This window comes from Pogonomyrmex barbatus, unplaced genomic scaffold (genome assembly GCF_055798465.1).
Source record: "Pogonomyrmex barbatus isolate J1 unplaced genomic scaffold, ASM5579846v1 scaffold3, whole genome shotgun sequence".
Classification (NCBI taxonomy): Eukaryota; Metazoa; Arthropoda; class Insecta; order Hymenoptera; family Formicidae; genus Pogonomyrmex; species Pogonomyrmex barbatus.
The window spans coordinates 20,310,858-20,330,203 of NW_028297127.1; the positions used below are offsets into that span (position 1 = coordinate 20,310,858).

At 34.7% G+C, this 19,346-nt stretch overlaps 2 protein-coding genes across 12 annotated transcripts in view; one reads left to right on the forward strand and one right to left on the reverse strand.

The window, feature by feature from the left end:
• cmpy (crimpy) overlaps positions 1–4,233 on the forward strand; it is a 251,626-nt gene extending 247,393 nt beyond the window's left edge. For all 9 annotated transcript variants that reach the window (XM_089080549.1, XM_089080546.1, XM_089080547.1 and 6 more), the window contains one exon: positions 194–4,233. In XM_089080549.1, the coding sequence (XP_088936675.1) occupies positions 194–436 (243 nt within the window). In that variant the 3' untranslated portion in view covers positions 437–4,233. The remainder of the gene's footprint in view (positions 1–193) is intronic.
• Positions 4,234–5,076: 843 nt separating this feature from the next.
• On the reverse strand, positions 5,077–16,470 carry Six4 (homeobox protein six4). 3 transcript variants are annotated; one of them, XM_089080550.1, is made up of 5 exons: positions 15,223–16,467; positions 14,477–15,136; positions 13,788–14,249; positions 7,341–7,663; positions 5,077–7,054 (listed from the first exon to the last, which is right to left on the reverse strand). In XM_089080550.1, exons 2-5 carry the CDS (start codon positions 14,806–14,808, stop codon positions 6,879–6,881), a joined length of 1,293 nt encoding a protein of 430 aa, XP_088936676.1. In that variant the 5' UTR covers positions 14,809–15,136; positions 15,223–16,467; the 3' UTR covers positions 5,077–6,878. The 3 variants fall into 3 exon arrangements, with proteins under 3 accessions (XP_088936676.1, XP_088936678.1, XP_011642852.1); XM_089080552.1 differs by having other exon boundaries at positions 5,077–7,048; positions 14,477–16,470; XM_011644550.2 differs by having other exon boundaries at positions 14,477–16,467.
• Positions 16,471–19,346: the final 2,876 nt, after the last annotated feature.

The window sequence follows — 19,346 nt, forward strand, 5'->3', positions numbered from 1 at the left end:
GCAGTGATTATATGACATTGATACACTTTTTGACATTATATAAATATAATTTATTTTTTCAATTATTTTAAAAATATTAAGAAAATATAAATATTTAAGATTTGTTCAAATTATGAGAAATGGAATTATTACTTAAAAGAACTTAAAAAAAAAAGACAATCTAGAAATTACTATTATTACGTTTTTGTTTCAGACAAAGGAGAACGACATGATTAATCAGATCACCAGCCGAGGTTGGGGCACAGTACCGATTACGTTAATTGTCGTACTCGCGTTGCTGTGTCTGCTTCTGATAATCCATATCGTGCGCAACCGATTCCGCGGCCGTCTGTCACCTTCGGAAGCGTCGTATGCGTCATACCCGCCACAATATTACAAGTGTGTGCCCGTGTATGACACCCCGGTGCATCGGAATGAAAAGATTGTACCTTTATAAAAGACTGTTGTTGATTCCCAAAGAGAGCGCGTGTTTATCAATGAGCAATGTGCAAAAACAATTTTTCCCATTCGCCAAGACTATTTTATACATGATTGCCGACGAGATTTTACGATCCAGAACTTATGTGACGACTGCGATTACATGACATCGATCTCTTACTCTTAAACGGATCTTTTGTCTGTAAATTATTTATAATCAGAAAAATATATTAAAGTATCTTATATAAATATATATCGATATAAAAGAATATAGAAATTTGAAAAATGTTTCAGAAATTATATAAATTTTTATTAAGTGCCAGCATTTTATTAACTTTGTGCGTATATATTAAATGAATTATATCCTTATGAATGAAAGAAATCCCTTTAAGAGTTAGTGGTAGCGAAAGAATTGCAATTCGTCGATAATCCCACAAAGAAAATTCAAATACATGCGCGTGAAACTGCTGTTAATGTCTCGCTAATTCGATGTTAAAGCGAATATTGGCAAAAGCGAAAAACGGAATGCTGCACGCGAGACTGCGTAAGAAAGTCTCTCTTTGGGTATGGCTGAAAATACTTTGGGTAGATTCAGTATTATTTGTAAGTGGCAGTGAGTGTTGTGAACTTTGGAAGGGAGAAAGAGAGATAAAGAGAAGTGAGAGAGAACCGCCAATTCGCACCAACCTTGTGCTACGTTTGCCGAGCCCTCTTGAATCCCTTAACTTAATATTGACACATTGTGTAACCTGTAAATTATAATATAATTAAAAATGTAGCGTAATTACGATAATTAATATAAGTATAAATGTATTAAAAAAATGTTAACCCACTGTAGGACTCTAACTTAAATGGAAAGTCGTAAAAGAGACAGGTCTACATTGTAGTATTAGTTCCCTTGATCTCTGGACCATCATTATTATATTAATGAATGTTTATACGAAGCAAAAGGTATTCTTTTTTTTGCTTTATGCGAATATTTAAATCCGCAACAATTCGAAGCGGATAAAGATTTTTTAATTCTTTTTAAATTCTTATATTATTGAAAATTTTTTTTATCACAGTCCACGTTTTTCATTTTCTGTATTCTTATTTCATTTTCTATATTTTCTTTTAAAATGTATTCTTTTGCTTTCTCAGATACTAATTTCTGATTTATCTAAGCTTTATTTCAACCGCTCTTGCGGTTGATTCGATGAGAACAACAAGTTTTATAGACTTAATCGTAGACTAGCTGTTAACAACTGTGTTATTAGACTGTTCCTATGTTTCACATGTTTTATTATTAATATAAATTCTCGTTCTTACTCGTCGTGAGTACAAGTGTAATATTTATATCCGACGAGAATTCCTAATTCTGCTGTCGTAGGAATAAAAAGCCACCGCACCACGCGAGGGGAGAAGGAAGTACATGTACATATACCATAAAAATTTAGATTAAGGTGAAATTGAAACGACGCGCGAAAGCCTTCGGTTTCTTCGAAACTCTGTCGCGGTATGATCGACCGACTTTAAGATTTACGCTCGGCACGATGCAAGCGGCAGGTATCCCGGTGCGCGGATCACGATAACGTTACATAATACACGATTACGTTCCGTAATTTCTTGGTTGCTTGTACATATATACGCCCGGAAGCTCGTTCTTCGGCGGCTTGCGAATTCTCGGGTGGTAAACCCAAATTATTTTCGGATGTTAACTAACTAACAGCACGCTTAGATAGACGCACCTCTCCTGTTCGTACATATTTCACGCTGCGGTGAAGAGTGCGGTGATCGGTGATAAGATAATATAACATACAAAGTACGCAACAGACAAAGCGCTTATGAAAGTGTATAAATAGAGATGAAAGGTGAAAAAAAAAAAAAGAAACGAAAATTCGAGAGGTGAAAACGAAGCTAATAAAATAATACGAACAGAAATAATTGATAATTGGAAAGGAAGGAAAATTTGAAAATTATATTGAAGGAAAAAAGTTATTTCGAACGACCGAATAGCTGATCCCTCGCCACCGCCGATGAATACATATCCATGTGCTTACTCAAATGCACGTAGCTTGTCTTCTTCCTCTTCTCAATTAAAACACATATATATATTTTTTCAATGTGACTCGTCCTATATATCTCACATGTATAACCACATAGCCTATATTAGACTTATTTATACGTACACGTGTAATCGTGTATAAACACGTGCGCGCATACGATACGTTTATTGTCTATAAACCGCAGGCTGTATTTCGCACGTGTATATGTACTTCAGAGAGACAATATGTACGTAGTATATCGACGAGACAGATCCGGATAGCGATATATATCAGTAAGGATTATTTCTTTCGTTGTTATCATACGCAGGATGTTAATAATAATAATAACATCGATAGTAACAATAACAATTAATAATGATAAACAATAGTAGTAATTATTTAGCACACACGCAGTCAGTCCTTGGCAACGATCCAAAGCGGACAGTGCATACAATAAAATTTGTGATAAACGGAAATTGGACATTCGTCTGCGCTTTGCAAAAAAGAAGATTTGTGACTTTCTCGAGAAATTTTGTAACGTATACGCGCCCACAGGATTTGTGATCTATCGTTGCGATGCCGGTCCAACGTATTCGATTTATCCCCGATCCCCTATTTCATCTCCCCTCTGGGGAGGTAAATGACACCGTTTAATCAATCGCACTGGGAAGGAGCGGATTAAACGTGGCTTGCTTTTTTGTCGTGCTCGACAAAAAGCGAGGCAAATCGCGCTCGTTTGCGGTGAAAAAAATTACAAGAGGCACAAATGTCATGTTTGACGTCGTTCGATTCCATCAATATAAAAATCTGCCATCTAAAATGATATAAAATTATAAATCGTTATTTGTATTATTGAAAAATAAAGGTGAAGTCCTTTATCGAAAATCGAAATATATCATATTTATATAGAAAATTTGTAACTTAAGACATCACACATGGAACGTACGGATGGGAACATATTTTATATCCCGCGCTAGATATCCAATTATTCGCATAAAAAAACAAATCCTAATGTATAGGGCGTCCTGAGAAAGATGTACAGAATGATTATTAAAAATTGCAGATATTATTAATTATTCCTACAAAGGATATGTTTGTTTTTGGATTTAAAATTTATTTTACTTTTGCGAAAATTTTGAGACAACTTTTTATTCCTTGAATATCCTCAGCACTGAATATTTGATATATATGCGATACGACATAATCAGACCTCGTGAAAGAGAGAAGAGAGAGAGAGAGAATATTTATTACAAAACATATCGTTACTTTGGAGATTTAGTTTTTCGATAAAAAAAAAAAGAATGAAAAGTTAAGATAATGCTATTCATATGCGTACGATTTTTCGTGATTAAATCCAAAAAAACATTAAGATTATTGTTACATCTACATCTGAGAATAGGTATGGTGACCAAGTCACTAAATAATAATTTTTTTAATCGAATATTATGAATATCAGTTTTTAAACATAGTAACGAACAAATCGAATAGTTATATGTGCGCTCTTTGTACAAATTTCTCGTAACGTGATCATATCAATGTAACTTAGATTTACTTATAACATATACGTACGTTAAACAGCTATACTGGACGCGCAATGTTAAGAAACAGCTCTTGTATGTTAAATAAACCGAGATTAAATAAAATTGTTGATATGTGATGTTGTAATAGGAAATTCGATGCAAAACACGAGGCTTTCGTTATCCTTCTTTTTTTGTCTTCTGCGAATACATTGAAATTATGTACATCGCCGTATCACTAATAAAAATAAATATAATACGGCTTTCTTATCAAATATATTTTATTTATTTATCCATTTCTCTAATTTTATTTATTTATTTCTCTCTAGAATAATTACTGCATATAGTGTTCTGCATATTAAAGAAACAAGAAATTAAAATACAAATTATTAATGAGATAATATTGAAATCTTTAATATAATATTTGAGGTAAATATTTCTTTCTTCTTACTCTCGTTTTAAATATACTGTAGACGATTTTTAAATAAAAATTGTTTTTTTCTTTTTATTAAATAAATAAAATATGAGAAGGTATAAGCCTATTTAGCGATAAAAATTTTTTTTTCAAAAATTTTTATCGCAAGTATTGCTAGCGATATCTAGAAGTTGTTCTTTGCTTTATCTTGCAGAAAAAGAATTTTTGCTTAGTTTTATTTTTGAGAGATTATGATTTTATCCACTGTAGATATAAATGTAGATATAAATGTAGATATACTCATTAAAGATACCTACTATTTCGACTGTTAGTATATTCTTAATACTTTCTTTTTCACATATCATTTTAACATAATTTAAAAAATTTGAAATTTTTTAATATATTTCGATATATTTCATATGTAATATCTTGTTTTAATATGATAGATTGAACAATTATAAAAAAAATATAAGGGAATGCAATTTAAAAAAGAATTTCAGATTTGGAACAAAAAATTTGAGGTTTAAAGAAAATGCACAATGTTTGGAGGAATATGTATTTTACATAAAGCATCTATATAATATATATGTGTCGATATATGTAAATTGATAATGATATAGCTTTGTGTGCATTTCTTACAAAATAAAGGGGAAAAAGCGGCGCTCGATTTACATGTATGTATTTACGTATGTGTGTGTCTAAATAAGTGTATGAACGCAGGTTTATTTATTAAAAATCAGTAATCCATAATACATTGTTATTCTTTAGCAATATATACATTACATACATAATTCATATAATATCTATATACAGTTATCGAAAAAGAAAAGTAGGCAGCACAATTTTTCTCAATTGCGCGATTGCGCTTTTTCTCTTTCATTTTTTATGATTTACCATAATTCGATATAAGTTTCCTTAAAACAAATTTTACGATTTTATCGCAGTAATTTACAATAGCATGTAACACGTCTATGTTGTACATAACACGCCGAAGATATCGTACAACTGACAAAATAAGCATCTTTCTTACATATATTATAGGTACCCAGAGAACATTATATAACTAAGATGTCTTTAAGACTTCATAATGTCTTAAAAATCTCTTAAATGTATCTTTAAGATATCTTTTAGACAAACGTGTCGTTTGAATTTTAGAGATGTACTCGAACTATTCGAATACTAACAATCGAATCTGATTCGATTCGATTCGATTTGATTTCTCGAAAAATCCTTGATTCGCACATCTCTATTGAATATTTTTTATTCACGCGTTCAACATTTTATAAAAAATGTGATATGAATTAAAACAAATCAAGAAATTTGTTTCGGTAAAAGATTCGGCATTTGATTCACGAAATCAAAAATTGATATTTCATGATAAGTTAAATAATAATAAGTTAAATGATAGTTTTTAATAAAAAAGTTATATTCGCGATTGATACAAAAAGAAAATATATTTAGCAAGCTTAGCTTTGCTAAGATTCATTCACATATATCGATCTTGAAAAATAGTTAAATTCGCAGATACTAAAAAAATCAAATGTTTATGTTTTTAAAGCACAGCTTTTTTATAATTATAAAATGTTTAAAAATAAAAAAAAAATAAGAAATATTTTAATAAGAATAGTTTTTAATAAAACTAGAAATTTTTTACGGAACATTTCAAGAAAGAGTATGCGAGATAAAACCAGTTTCTTAGCACCTCTCACGTCTTTTACATTTATATACTTGTTTTTTCATTGGTCGAAATACGCTTGTGCCATGATATAGCAATCGATTGTACTTACAAATTTGCATAACGTGATCCTGTCTGTAGATTACGCGGTAATTTTCATTTGAGAAGACATATTTTGAATTGATATTAAAAGAGTAGAAGGCGACAACAGATTAATATAAATATTGATCTATATTTCATTTTACTGCTGTAATTTTATAATTACAATGTCATATATAGTTATTTATATTAATATTGTTATCAATAGTAATAACAATATTATAAAATTATTGATCGTTAATTGATATCAGTTAATAAATATTTCTCAAACTTCTTACATTTGATACATTTTCAATATAAATAATTTATCCTTTCTTTTTTTGCTTTTTCGCATTTTAATAAACGTATAAACTGTTTGAAAAAAAAATCACCGAAGATATCACACGTAAGTGTACTTTTCATTGCTAAAAACCGATTCAATATCAACATATTGTAAATCCTTGCAACACGTAAAAAAAAAAAAAAAAAAAAAATATTTGATATTTCCTTTAGTTAAAACATTTTCCCAGCAAAAAGTACAGCCGAAAATGGCTGCGATATTTGTTTCATCAAAACAGTCTGTTTCGCCGATATATCTATGGGTCCGTATGCCGTTCTTTATTGCATATACGATTTGAATCGAAGGAAAAAGAAAAGCCGAAAGATCAGGCGAAGGCGTGTATACGCGTCACTACGTCGTCGCTCTGGCCGTGATGACCCTGGTTACTTCGGTCACCTTCGTAATCGGTTGGTCATATGGAATGTTGAGGCGGTGGTAGCATGATCTCGTACCCGGCTGGCACATTCTGCTGGTGATGATGATGATGGTGAGAGCTTGACATCATCTGATGGTGGGTCTGTGGATAATACTGGTGGTGCACACTGGGATGGCTGGAGTAATAAACCGAGCTCTGCTCCACATCTTTACCTCAAATTTAGAATAATGAAAATTAGATAAACGAAACCCAGAAAAGTTTAAGTAACAATCAAGGTTTAAACAATCAAGAAATTATATTAATGTTGCTGCGATTACCGCAAGTGACAATTTGTTAGATATTATAATAATATTTTTATAAATAGCTCTCTATATATGTTATAAGCTAGAATAAGTACAAGTTAAAAAAAAAAAATGGAAATTAAATATTGAATTACGTAAGTGCGTTCGAGAAAAGATTTCTTTTCGTTTAATGTTTTTCAAATGTCTTATTATTTACCTGTATCATACACACCGCGTCCGTAACACAGGGCTTTAACGTCATTCATAGGACTTAATCCACCATTATGAGGGTGTGCACTATGAACTGATGATGGAGTAACGGATGTAGCATAGCTATGATGAGAACCCATAGGACTCATGCCCATTGGACTGCACGAATTCATGGCGACCGGCGACATACCCATAGTTGACAGAGGTGACATCGCAAGATTCGGACTATCGGAATCGATGCTCTGCAGGGATTGTATACTACCGCCATTGCTCACTGAACTACTAATTGTGCTATTGGTTGTACCTTGACAGTTCAGTGGTAACATATCTCTGTAAATAAAGTACGTTTTATAATGTTTATAATTTTATAATGTTAAAAGATATTCTCGAAAAATTCCTTAAAAAAAGTATTTTGTCGTTCTTATTTTTATAATCTCTAAGAAAAATATCTAGGATGATAATTTGGAAAATGATATGAATTTTTTCAAAAAACACTCAGCTTATTAAAAAATAAAAAAATTTTTCAAGAATCGATCAAATCTTTAAAGTTCCTGAATCTGATGTCCTGATAAGAGACGTTTGATTGAAAAATAAATTCAGAATTGAAATTTGCGCCTCTCAAAAATCTACATAAAGAGTTTTTTTAGATCATTTGGCTTAAATCCAAAATTGCCCTAAAATAGCCCTAAAATGAACTCTGAGTCAGAAATCAATGCATTTGACAGCAAGTTATATTGAAGATCACATTCTATACACAGCATAGGTCACCAAGAAATATTCTACTCTAAAGATATCCAGAAGACGCCTTATGAATAAGAGAGTGTTCCCGAGATGTTTTCTTAAAATGTGTTGTATAGGACTTGCCTAATGCGTTTTAAAAAAAATCTATTACTTCTCAAAATCCAATCTCAAGTACTTCTCTAGTAAACAAAATAATTATCTTATGATTCACAAATGCTTAAAATTAAATTGGATATTCAACCATTAATTATCAAATTAATGGTTAAGTATTCAACTTAATTCCACAAAAATATTTTTTTTTACATAAATTATTTGGAATAGTAAAATCTATATTTAAAAATACAAAAAATTTTTTCAAGAACTTTAGAAAAAGAGAAAGAGAGAGAAAGAGACAGAGACAGAGAGAGAGAGAGAGAGAGAGAGAGAGAGAGAGAGAACGATTTTTCAAAGAACTTACAAATGAATTGATAGACAAATAAATGTTGTAACAAGGTTTTCGGAAAATCTGGACTTATATGTTCATTCATGTTCATTGTCATTACTGATAATATATAGTTTTTGTCACATATATCATAAATTTTCACTATTGATATCGAACACTGAAAAGGTTCGCTGAAAAAATTAGCTGTCACTTAATTGTCGAAGAAACAAAAAGGGACATTTTCTAAAGAAGGTGAACCTTCTATAATTCTACATTTTTGAAAGGACCCTCATAAGGATATCCCTCGTATGGAGATAAATCTCTAGGATGTAAAAAAATTTTGAAAAGCCCCCTCCCCCCCCCCCAAGAGAAATATCTTTTTCTCTCAAGTCGCATGTGTGCATTATTATCTTTAAGAAGCTGGAAGAAAAAAAACTTATTAAAAAAAAAACTGACTACCTAGTTAAGAAGTGAAATAAAAGAGCGACTCGAGAGACTTTAAAAACTTGGAAAAACTTATATTTCGCATACACACTTTCGTTTCTTTCCTTTCTCGCGCATCGCGCGAATGTACAGGCCGAACGGAACGAAAGCATGAAAGGACCGACGGCGACGACGCAAGCACCACTTTCTGTTCGTATTCGGTATTGTTCTACGGCGTTGCCGCCGGTGGAAACGAACCGCGAAACCCGCCACGCAATCCGTGCATGGTGGAGCCATGGTGGAGCCATGGTGTGCGTGAGCGTCACGCACACGGTGGTCCATGTGCGGCCAGTCCGCCCATAACTACGGTTTCGCTCCCGCAACCGGTGCGGCGGTCCTCCGCCTCAACGCGAACACGGTCGGACCCGCACATTTTTATGGTTGCGCCTTCTCTCAAGGTCCGGATTTAAAGAAATACGCCCTACGTCCTGTGTCCCAACGCCTCTCGGCTCCCTTTCTCCGTCCCGACGAATGGGAGTCTGACCCACGAGGCTCGGAGGGAGGGAGGGAGGGAGGGAGGTTTCAGGGCTCGTTTCGATAATATTTTCGGGGAGGCTATTAATGTCGCCTGCGTTACGATGTAATAGACGCGAGTGCAGTAACTCGTGAGGCTCATGAAACATTTCATATTTTTCGACACTCTAATATTTTCTTTGTAAATTATCCAGATCCAATTCCGAAATAGAAATTGAATTACGTGAGAGAGATTACTTTGGGATTGTCTAAATCTTGTGAGGATTAAAATGTGAACAATGTGATGACTTTCACGTCAGTAATGTGATACGGTATTCGGAAAATGTTGTGAAAATTAGATCGTACAGTGAACATTCGAAGGATATAATCGCATTTGACGCGCTAACACTGGTGTGTTTTCACACCTCTCTTGGTAGCGGCCGCGCACCGCGTTTCGATCTAACGAGGAAGAAGGCGCGTTCCTCGTTCTTCTTGCGCGGCACACGCGAAGATAAATCGAGGTAGCGGCGGAGGGCCGGCCGTGGCCTTTATGTAGTAAACTATTGGTAGTGCGAACAGCTCAATGGTGAAACGGGAGATGTAACCGAAGCTGCGTCATAAAACGGTAATGGGGCATCGCGTTTCCTTTTCCTAGGGCCTTCGGGAGAACGTTAAGGATAAGAAAAGGGGAGGAAGTTCAACATGGTTCTTCTGCCACCAAGAAAAGAATTGTTTTCTTGAAAGGGAGAGAAGCTGCTCGAAGCTGCGAAAATATTATCGCACAATAATATAATTTTGCTTAAGTATGATCTAGCGAATGATGAGGTCAGCGGAGGAGGTTACATCAACGATCTCTTATGTACGATTACTTTTTGAAATCTCTCTTTTTAATAATTCCTTTGAAGAAACTGGTAAATGTAGACTGACTTGTTTATGCGAGAAAACTTTCTTGATTAACATTAGTTGCCTCCCATCGCATACCTGACCTAAAATTTCTAAGCCTTTATTATCTTTAAAACCTGAATATATAAAAAATTTATTCATATAAAAAAAAATGCAAAATTGAAAAAATTTTGTGGTACAAAATTAATCATCATGAAACTTGACACAGACATAGTATGAGGTAAAATATGAAGAAATCTAATCAAAATTGAATAGTGTTGTAGTGCTGATTTGCCACTCATACAATCACACTTTGGCGATAGAATAATTGTTGTTTCGTAAATGACTCCTCATAAATATTATAATCTACAGTATTGAATGAGGAATGTGCCTAGTTTATACAATTTGATAAAATGGACGATTAGTGATTGGCAGGGTTTTATCTTCCTCACCATTGTCAATGTTCATTTCTGTAATCTTCATGAGCTTGGAGAATGAAGAAAATATGAAGACATTGAGAAAATTTCGAAGTGATCAATCTACGAGCTCTGAAAAGAACTTTTTGATGCGACAGAACGGAAAATAATGTAACGAACCGATAATGATAATTAAAGTGATTACCGCACTTGCGCACATTCAGTTTGCCGATAGTTATTTAATGATTCAATGTTACCCTATTGTCAAAATGAGATTGATGAGTAGCAAATGGGCACCGTCGCTATGATCCATCAAATCTATTTTCCTGATTTATTTATTTAGCCATTTGATTTCTAGGTTAGATTTCTTCATATTTCGCTATATCTGTGTCAAGTTTGATGACGATTGATTTTATATCACAAATTTCCCTAATTTTGCATGCACTCCTCTAATGTAATGTTCCTTTTTTTATGTAAAAAGCAGTTTATATTATAGCTGAAAGCATTGATAGCAATTCTTCAAGGATCAAAATGTATAAACAAAGTATATTAAAGGAAGCTAACGCACAACAATCGCGAAGCTGCTTTTTCCGCTGTTACGCAGCCATTATCTTGGGAATATAGAATAAAACACCGACGAAATCGATCGGAACAGGCGATATCAAAAGTAGAGACGTGAGGCGAGTTTTTTTTTTTTTTTTTTTTTTAATTCATCGATTAACAAATCGCATTATGCGTGAATACGATAAACTTTGCTCTGTAAAAGCATTTCGCGCTTTTATAAATCAACCGATGAATTTCAATGAAAAAAAAAAAAAAAAAAAACACTCATCCGTGATCAGCCGAATATCTTTCGGCGTGGGAGCCAAACTGTGTGGCTAACTCCACACACGCGCGTATTCCCTCCGTCCTCCGCCATCTGCCATCGAGAGGTGACGTAGCGTGCGTGCTCGCGTGAATTTCTGGTGCGGTGCGTGTGTTATACTACAGTTTCTACGAGCGCGCTCGAAGAAAGGAGCGGGCCAGAGAGCAAACGCAGCGTTGTTATGGCTACGGTGGTGCGGCGGTCACGGCCTGCTCTCTGCCCGGGGCCTCTCGATCTCGACGGGCCCCGAAGAGAGCCGGCCGCCAATTTTCGTCCCTCTCTCGCCTCAAAGGCGCTCGGATGGAAAGTGTTCCCGAGTTATTTTAACTCTGAATAAAAATTTCGTTTCATCATTCATTGGGATCAAACTGATCACGTTCCAAATGATATAGGCCAATCCACACAGTGGTGGACATTTGGCGCACGTAAGCTCTAGGAACATTTTTTTTCTTCACTTTCGGAGGGATTCGGGTGAAGAAAGAGATCTTACTCGAAAGTAGTCTTGTAAAAGTAGCTTTTTCTTACTCTCAAATAAGATATAAATCTCAGGAATAATGTAATATAACGCATGCTGTAGTATTGCTTATAATATTGAAACGCGCGTTTGTTTATAAAGTCAAAAAGTCTTTTACTTTTTATAATAACTTTTTCTACTTTTTAATTATGTTAATTATGTTAATTATGTGTACGCGCACACATGAATAATCCAATGTAATTTTTCTATTATTATTATCTAATAATACAACATTAAAGTGTGATTATGTTAAATAAATAGGTATTTTCTAGGCTCGATAGCTTTCATGCGTCGCTCCAAGAATTTTGCTCTCAATCTCGTGCGTCTCGATCGAGAGATTAAGTCTACGCTGCCTGATCTTATCGTAATTTGCGTCCCTTGTTATATCAATAAACGGCTGAACACACGTCCGGCATTATCTAAGCGTGACTCCGTCTAGATTTCTTTTTTTATGTCTCTCCCGCCGCTTTTCTCTTGAGTATATCGTTTACCAATGAACCTCACACGCATAATATAACAACCCCAGTGTTACCCATAGCTGCCCGACCTTATTCCCCTACTCATAATCGCCACAAAGGACGTCAACACGACGCAGACATTAATTAGATAAGCACGTGGATTAGATAATCATCCGAGCGAAGAAGAGAACCGAACAATACCAGCTCCTCGAGGAATGTCTCACGATTATATCATCACTCAATTATCATTTTCACTACGAGAGGAAAAACATCACTCGATATTTTCTTCAATCAGTCATTAGTAATTTCAAGTCATTATCAACTTCAACATCAATATAATCTTCGTCATAATTTATGTCTGTATACATATATACAAACTTGAAAATGATGTAATCTAATTTTTGTAGTTATGATTATTTTTATTGCAAAATGTTATAGAATTAAATCTTTTTTCCACGTATTCCTTACTCATATTCCATAAAAAACAAAATTTTTATGCCTAATTTTTTCAGTTTTTTCTGAAAGTTCAAATTTCTATTTTACATTATTTTTTAAATTAGTACTATTCCTGAACTGTATCATTGTATAAAAATTTAAAAAAATAAAATTTCGTTTAAAAAAGATTAGTAGAGTTATTAGAAAAGACAATGCAAAATAAAAATAATTTATTATATTTACAATAGAAAAGGGCACATGTCCGCACAACTTCGGACACTTGTTGCTTCAAAGAATAGGAAAATCCGATGGACACATACCTTCTATTAAAGTAATACAAAAGAATTTCAACTATAGATACTAATGATGTCACGCTTTATGAGAGTGAAACGAAAATGAAAACAGACGTTATAAATGGAGACAAATTTAAAGAATTTGTACTAAAAATATTAGGATGCTACTGAATAATTTTCTTTTTCTCTACATGTCAGATCTATACATATACATACATATATACACGCATACATTATACATATACATATATATATATATATATATATATATATATATATATAAAGATTATTATACAAGACTTATTAACTTGATTAATTTCAATTATTAAGTATTCAATACAAAGAAACATCTTCTTGGATTAAATAGTTTAGTACAATTATCTATACGCATTTGAATATACATATTTGAGAATTAAATGTCCTTCCATTTTCAATATTTTTAAAAATTTGTATAGATCTTTTTCACATTTTGGGAGAGGGAAGAAAGACTTACGTTCTCGTTTGCGGGGTGCGATCTCGCTGTCGACGGTTCTTGAACCAATTGGACACTTGAGTCAGCGTTAGGCCCGTCTTTTTCGCGAGATTCTTCTTCTCGTCCGGCGTGGGATATCGGTTCCTCATGTAACATTCTTTCAAAGCATTCCTCGATCGTTCCTTGAAGCAATACACAGTCTCCTCGCCATCCCAGATTGTCTTTGGTAATGGATATTTTTTACGTAGCCGGTACTTGTCCACGGCGCCTAAAGGTCGGCCCCGGATTTTCTCGGCCTCGCGATAATGCGACTTGAACCACATCTGCTGGAGTTCAGGATGACGGCGTGGCGAGAAAGGGTGACTTTCCAAAATGGAGTAAAGTTCGTGATAGGCTCCACGGTGAAAGGCAACGGCGGCACGCGCCATTAACACGCTCTCGCCTCCGCGCAGCAGTTCTCCAGGAGGCAGAGACCAAAGAAATCTGGCACACAAACACGGAGTTTGCTTTAAATAAACAAATTTATACTTTTGTACAAAATAAAATTATATTTGTTACAAAGGTATAATTTTAGGTAACTTTGGAATTCTATATATATATAAAAAGGAAAATAAAATATGAATAAAGAAAGAAACGTAAAGGTAGAACTTTTATGTGTATAAAGAAAGCCTGTGTGTAAAAGTTAAAGCCTTTTTTTTTTTTGGAGTCACCTGGAAAGTTTTTCAATGTCCTGGCTTTGCGACAGCGCCTCGCACATACAAGATATTTGCTCGGGGGTGAAATTACTGGTACTGCTGAGAGAAAGGCTGCTAATATTCCCAATATTGGTGTTTACACTGGCAGAGCTGCAGGTGGAAAGCTCCTGCGAATATTGGGGACTACCATTCGACGTCGGCGTCAGGTTCTGGGGATGATGAGTGATCCCGAGGCTAGACATCGACGACGCGTTACTATATTGCGCGGTTGCGTTGCGATGCACGACGCCCATTTGACTGTTGCAGTCGCTGTTCGGTGATGACAGTTGATCCGAACTATCTGACATTCTTAGCTGGTGGCTGCGTGTCACTCATGAACCCAGGTGTCGGATAGGAGACAGGATTCCGTTGCTCATTCGCCGAGCCCAAGCATACATACAATTTTCGAAGGCGCAAACTTTCCTCGCGACTTCTTTTTGAAACTAGTTTGATAATTACTTAATCTTAAATCACAAATTATATCGCGATTATAATCTGAAGTCTCAAATGAAGGAAGATTAACGTATTATTCATCTAGAATCTTGAGCATAATATATATCTATTTTATTTCTTTATATATATTTTATTCTCTGTAGATGCTTGTCTATTATCCATATATCGTTTCCTTTGGATTTTCTATCGCAAGCAATATTAATTTCTACGATAAAACATTCAGTTCGGAGACTATAATTAATATATTCTCTTATACTTAAAAAACTTACTTTTTCTCTTTTGCCATTCATCAGATCGGCATACTGTCATACCGATATATTTTATAGATCGGCCGGATGAATAACCGATGACGAAAGTAAGCATCCGTTATTCGCACGTTCGAGTCGACACGACGGTTGTTTAATTACGTACGTTTCATTCATATCGATGCCCGACTCCATTCTCATTCATCGAGGTTTACTGCAGCATACGCATACATATTTTCAAATTGCAGACTGTGGGTACAAAAATTGTTTGCAAACTTTAATTTTGAAAAAAGTGTGTTTTCTGCATGCGACAATCGTTTATTTATCAAGCGGTCACTCTATCCTCATGATACATCCGACGGTTCATACACTTCATCACTTCTTCAGAAAAATAATTCGAATTTGTAACGATTATTTTTCGAATAATTACAATTACCATTACTTAGCAAATTTTTGCAGATTTTTACAGATTTTTATTTTTATTTTTATTTTTAAATTAATATCCTAATAGACACAATCCTACAAATGGCAATAATTTCCTTCTTATAATTATTCAATAATTATTTATTTGTCCTTCAAAATGGTGTTTGATTACCGCATCGTAAGCAAATAACTGTGAGCTTGAGTTCCGGCGGCGTCTAAAACCAAGTCTGAATTCTTCGATTTCGACAATGGCTCATGACAAATTATGTAATCGTAATGCTCAATATTTCTCACATTCACAATAATCCTCTCGGGGCTCCGTCCTTTCCAAGTGTCCTTTCCAATTGTTAATCCGTTTATTCTCCGCGAAGAGAGCTTTTCAAAATCCGCTACCTGAGGTTAATCCTTGTGACTTAACCACTAATAACAATCAACCACCCGCGGTGAAGGCATCGAACCGAGTGTAAAGAACGTGACCCCCTTTCCGAGCACACCACCGTGCGAGTTTTAGTTCACCATCGGATTTCGTCACGACCACTTCTCGCGTGCACGCGTCGAGCGAGCTTCCGCGATCATTCGCGTTCTCACGTCTCACGAGGAGTAGTAGAATTTAGGAGGTTGCCAATAGGTGATCGCGAACCAAACGATCAATCGCGCAATCGATCCTCGGACCTCGGATCGGATCGGATCGGAGGGACGCTTTCGATCGCGTTCGGACGCGCTCACTGAGTGACCAAGTCACCAAGTTAGTAAGGCGATCATGATTCGCGGAGCCGCAACCGTCGTCTCGTGCTGGCTTCCGTCGTTGAATTGTGGTCGTACGACCGCCTCCGACGACAGTTGTGGTGGTGCTCCGGTAGCAATGCTGACGATGCCGATGCCGATACCGCTCTCTTTTCCTCTCCTTCTCTCCCTCTTTCTCTCTCTCTCTCTCTCTCTCTCTCTCTCTCTCTCTCTCCTCCTCCTCCTCCTCCTCCTCCTCCTCTTCCTGCTCGTCCTCCTCTTTTATTTTGGCAGCGGAATAGCGCGAGGAGCGGGTACGTACTGCCACCCTGCGATTGGTCGCCGTGCAGCATCGCGCCCGGTTCATTGGTGGAGCCTGGGGGCGGCGCGATCTTCTACCCCCTACCGTTTGAAGCCTTCACCCTGTCCGCGTCACCGCCGGCCCCGCGACGCTTCCGATTCCTCCGTAACGCGGTGCTGGATTCTCACCTGGCGACCTCCACGGCAGACCGATTACCTGGATATATCGGATTTCGACGATTCCTTCCTCAATTCGGGCACGCGTAATTTCTTTTGTTATGTAACTGAAATGACGAATTATGGTATTATGCGCCGGACTCTTCCCTCTGACCTCATGCTCTCCATTTCTCGATTCCGTTACGTGTTTGTTTGCAGATCTTTGCACCCTACCGCCGTAAGAAAGCCTATATTTCTGTATAGATATAATTTTGCATTCTCGATAGAATAATTAAAAATAAATATACCAAATCGATGAAAAATTGCTCTTCTACTATTTTGCATATTTATAAGATTTATTTTCAAATTTGTAATAACACACACAGATGTGAGAAAGACTTGCTTATCAAAGATTTTATTTTATTTGTGTCCTTATTGCGTAGCTTCCAATTTATGGCATTCAGCAATTTTTGTGCAATTTTTTGCACGGCAGATACTGTTTTCCACTATCCCGGAGCTATCGAGGAATCACGAAATACGCGTGTGACCAATAAACACCGGAAATGGAACGTATCAACGTTACCGTACACCGTGTTGTGATTCCATCACGCGACGCTATCGCACCTCGTGTTTGATTAATTTCACAACAACTGGCAATAATCATCTATCTCTCGTCGTTAGATTTGATGAAAGGAAATACTTCATAAATTTGTTTATGGATCACTTAGATGTGACATTTGGGACAATTTATTACACACATTTACGCACGCACAACATGAGATGAGCGATAGCACATAAAACTTCATAGTACAGTTTATTAATTGTTACAGTAAAATGTAATACTGATGATAAAGTATAAAACGATCGCTGAATTATCAATATATATATATCAATTTAAATTCTATGTTTAATATGTTAATTTAGTTCCCTTATTTTATATCTTGAAATAATATTGGAAAACTTCATGTGTTCAGAATGATATGTGAAGTGGCAAATAATCCTTTTAAAGTATGTACTTTTCGTGATAAGATTTCCAACCCCCTGCGAAGGTCGTCAACTCATCTTTGGAGTCGTATTATGATACACATTTCTGCAAATATGATCCAACGACAAACGTAACTTTAGCTGTAGATCGGTCCGAATGCGAACTCGTACACGTTCAAGGATCGGTTTCGTTCATTCACAACTATCACGTATATCATTTACCGTTACGTATTCTTGTACACATGTATTTCGATCGTTTACCTCTCTTTTGTAATTCTAATGACACCTAACATCTGATTAATATACGATTTAAATGCGAATTAACTATCGTCAAATATTTTTAAAAAATTATTATTGATCAGCAGTATATGTATACAAAACTTTACACATAAAATAAAAATTTTCATACACGATTTAATAGATATGTGTTCTTTTTACTTACATGTCACAATGCTTATTAAATGCTTATTAAATTATAATTTATTTGCATAGATATATGAAATAAAAGTATATAGTGTATACAGTAAAAAATATAAAAACATGCACAATAAAAAATACATTAAAAAATTTAAATCTTTTTTGTATGTAAAAAGTATATCGATGTTACGACATTACTTAATTCTCAAATAGCAAATCGAAACACGGCAATCGAACACGGCAGTTCAAATGATGGAGCTTGAATTTATATTTACTTGAACTCCTGAAGGTCTGAATTTTGTTTATCGCAATTAAAATAAAATTTTTTATTAAATTTTTGTATGTTGTATCCATAAATATTATTACATATTATTTGTATTATTATATATATATTTACAATTATATCTTATTTTACCTTATAGTTACCTTATATCAACAATATCACATAAAATGGATTTTATCTACTAATGAGAACTATAAACGTGCTATTTAACTAGCTATTTAACTGCAGAGTATATTTGAGGTAAAATCTTAGAATTATGATTCAAGCATGTCTGAACAGTATAGATTCTGAAAATGTTTAGATATCGTCAAAGTAAATCGTATTCTTTTATTTAAAACATATGCTGTACAAAATATATACTGCGCGTGTTCAATTTTTTTCTAAAACATATTGTGTTTCTAATTACAGTAAGTATATCTGAGAAATCTATATTTATATATTCCTTAGTCAATTCAAGGATAAAAGAGATAGGGTTAAATTTTATAGTTATTTCTATTATTCCCTATAGAATAATTAAAAGTTAATTAAAACCTTATGGGTTCGAGTAAAAATAATACCAGGATAAAAATAACATAAATGTTGGCTACATATAACGGCAATATGATACTTAAAAATCCATGCCATAGGTACAGATCAAGAGAACCGCTGTAGTGACGAACGAAGACATCTTTTCACGACACGCCTCCTCAATCCTTTGACTCTCGTCTTTCTAACTAATTGGTAGTACATATGTCATACAAAGATGACATAAAGATATTCTAAGATTTTGAAAGTTGTTTAGTTTGTAAATAAGGAACTTGACTAAATTAAAGAAATCGAAATAATTTAATTAACATAAAATAAACATCTCTTTATGTAACAA

Excerpts from the sequence above, each read along its gene's own strand:
- Six4 (XM_089080550.1), bottom strand. The coding sequence starts at position 14,808 with ATGTCAGATAGTTCGGATCAACTGTCATCACCGAACAGCGACTGCAAC. Across the intron at positions 7,664-13,787 it reads CGCACCCCGCAAACGAGAAC|AGATATGTTACCACTGAACT; the intron begins GTAAGTCTTTCT and ends CTTTATTTACAG. Across the intron at positions 7,055-7,340 it reads ACGCGGTGTGTATGATACAG|GTAAAGATGTGGAGCAGAGC; the intron begins GTAAATAATAAG and ends TCTAAATTTGAG.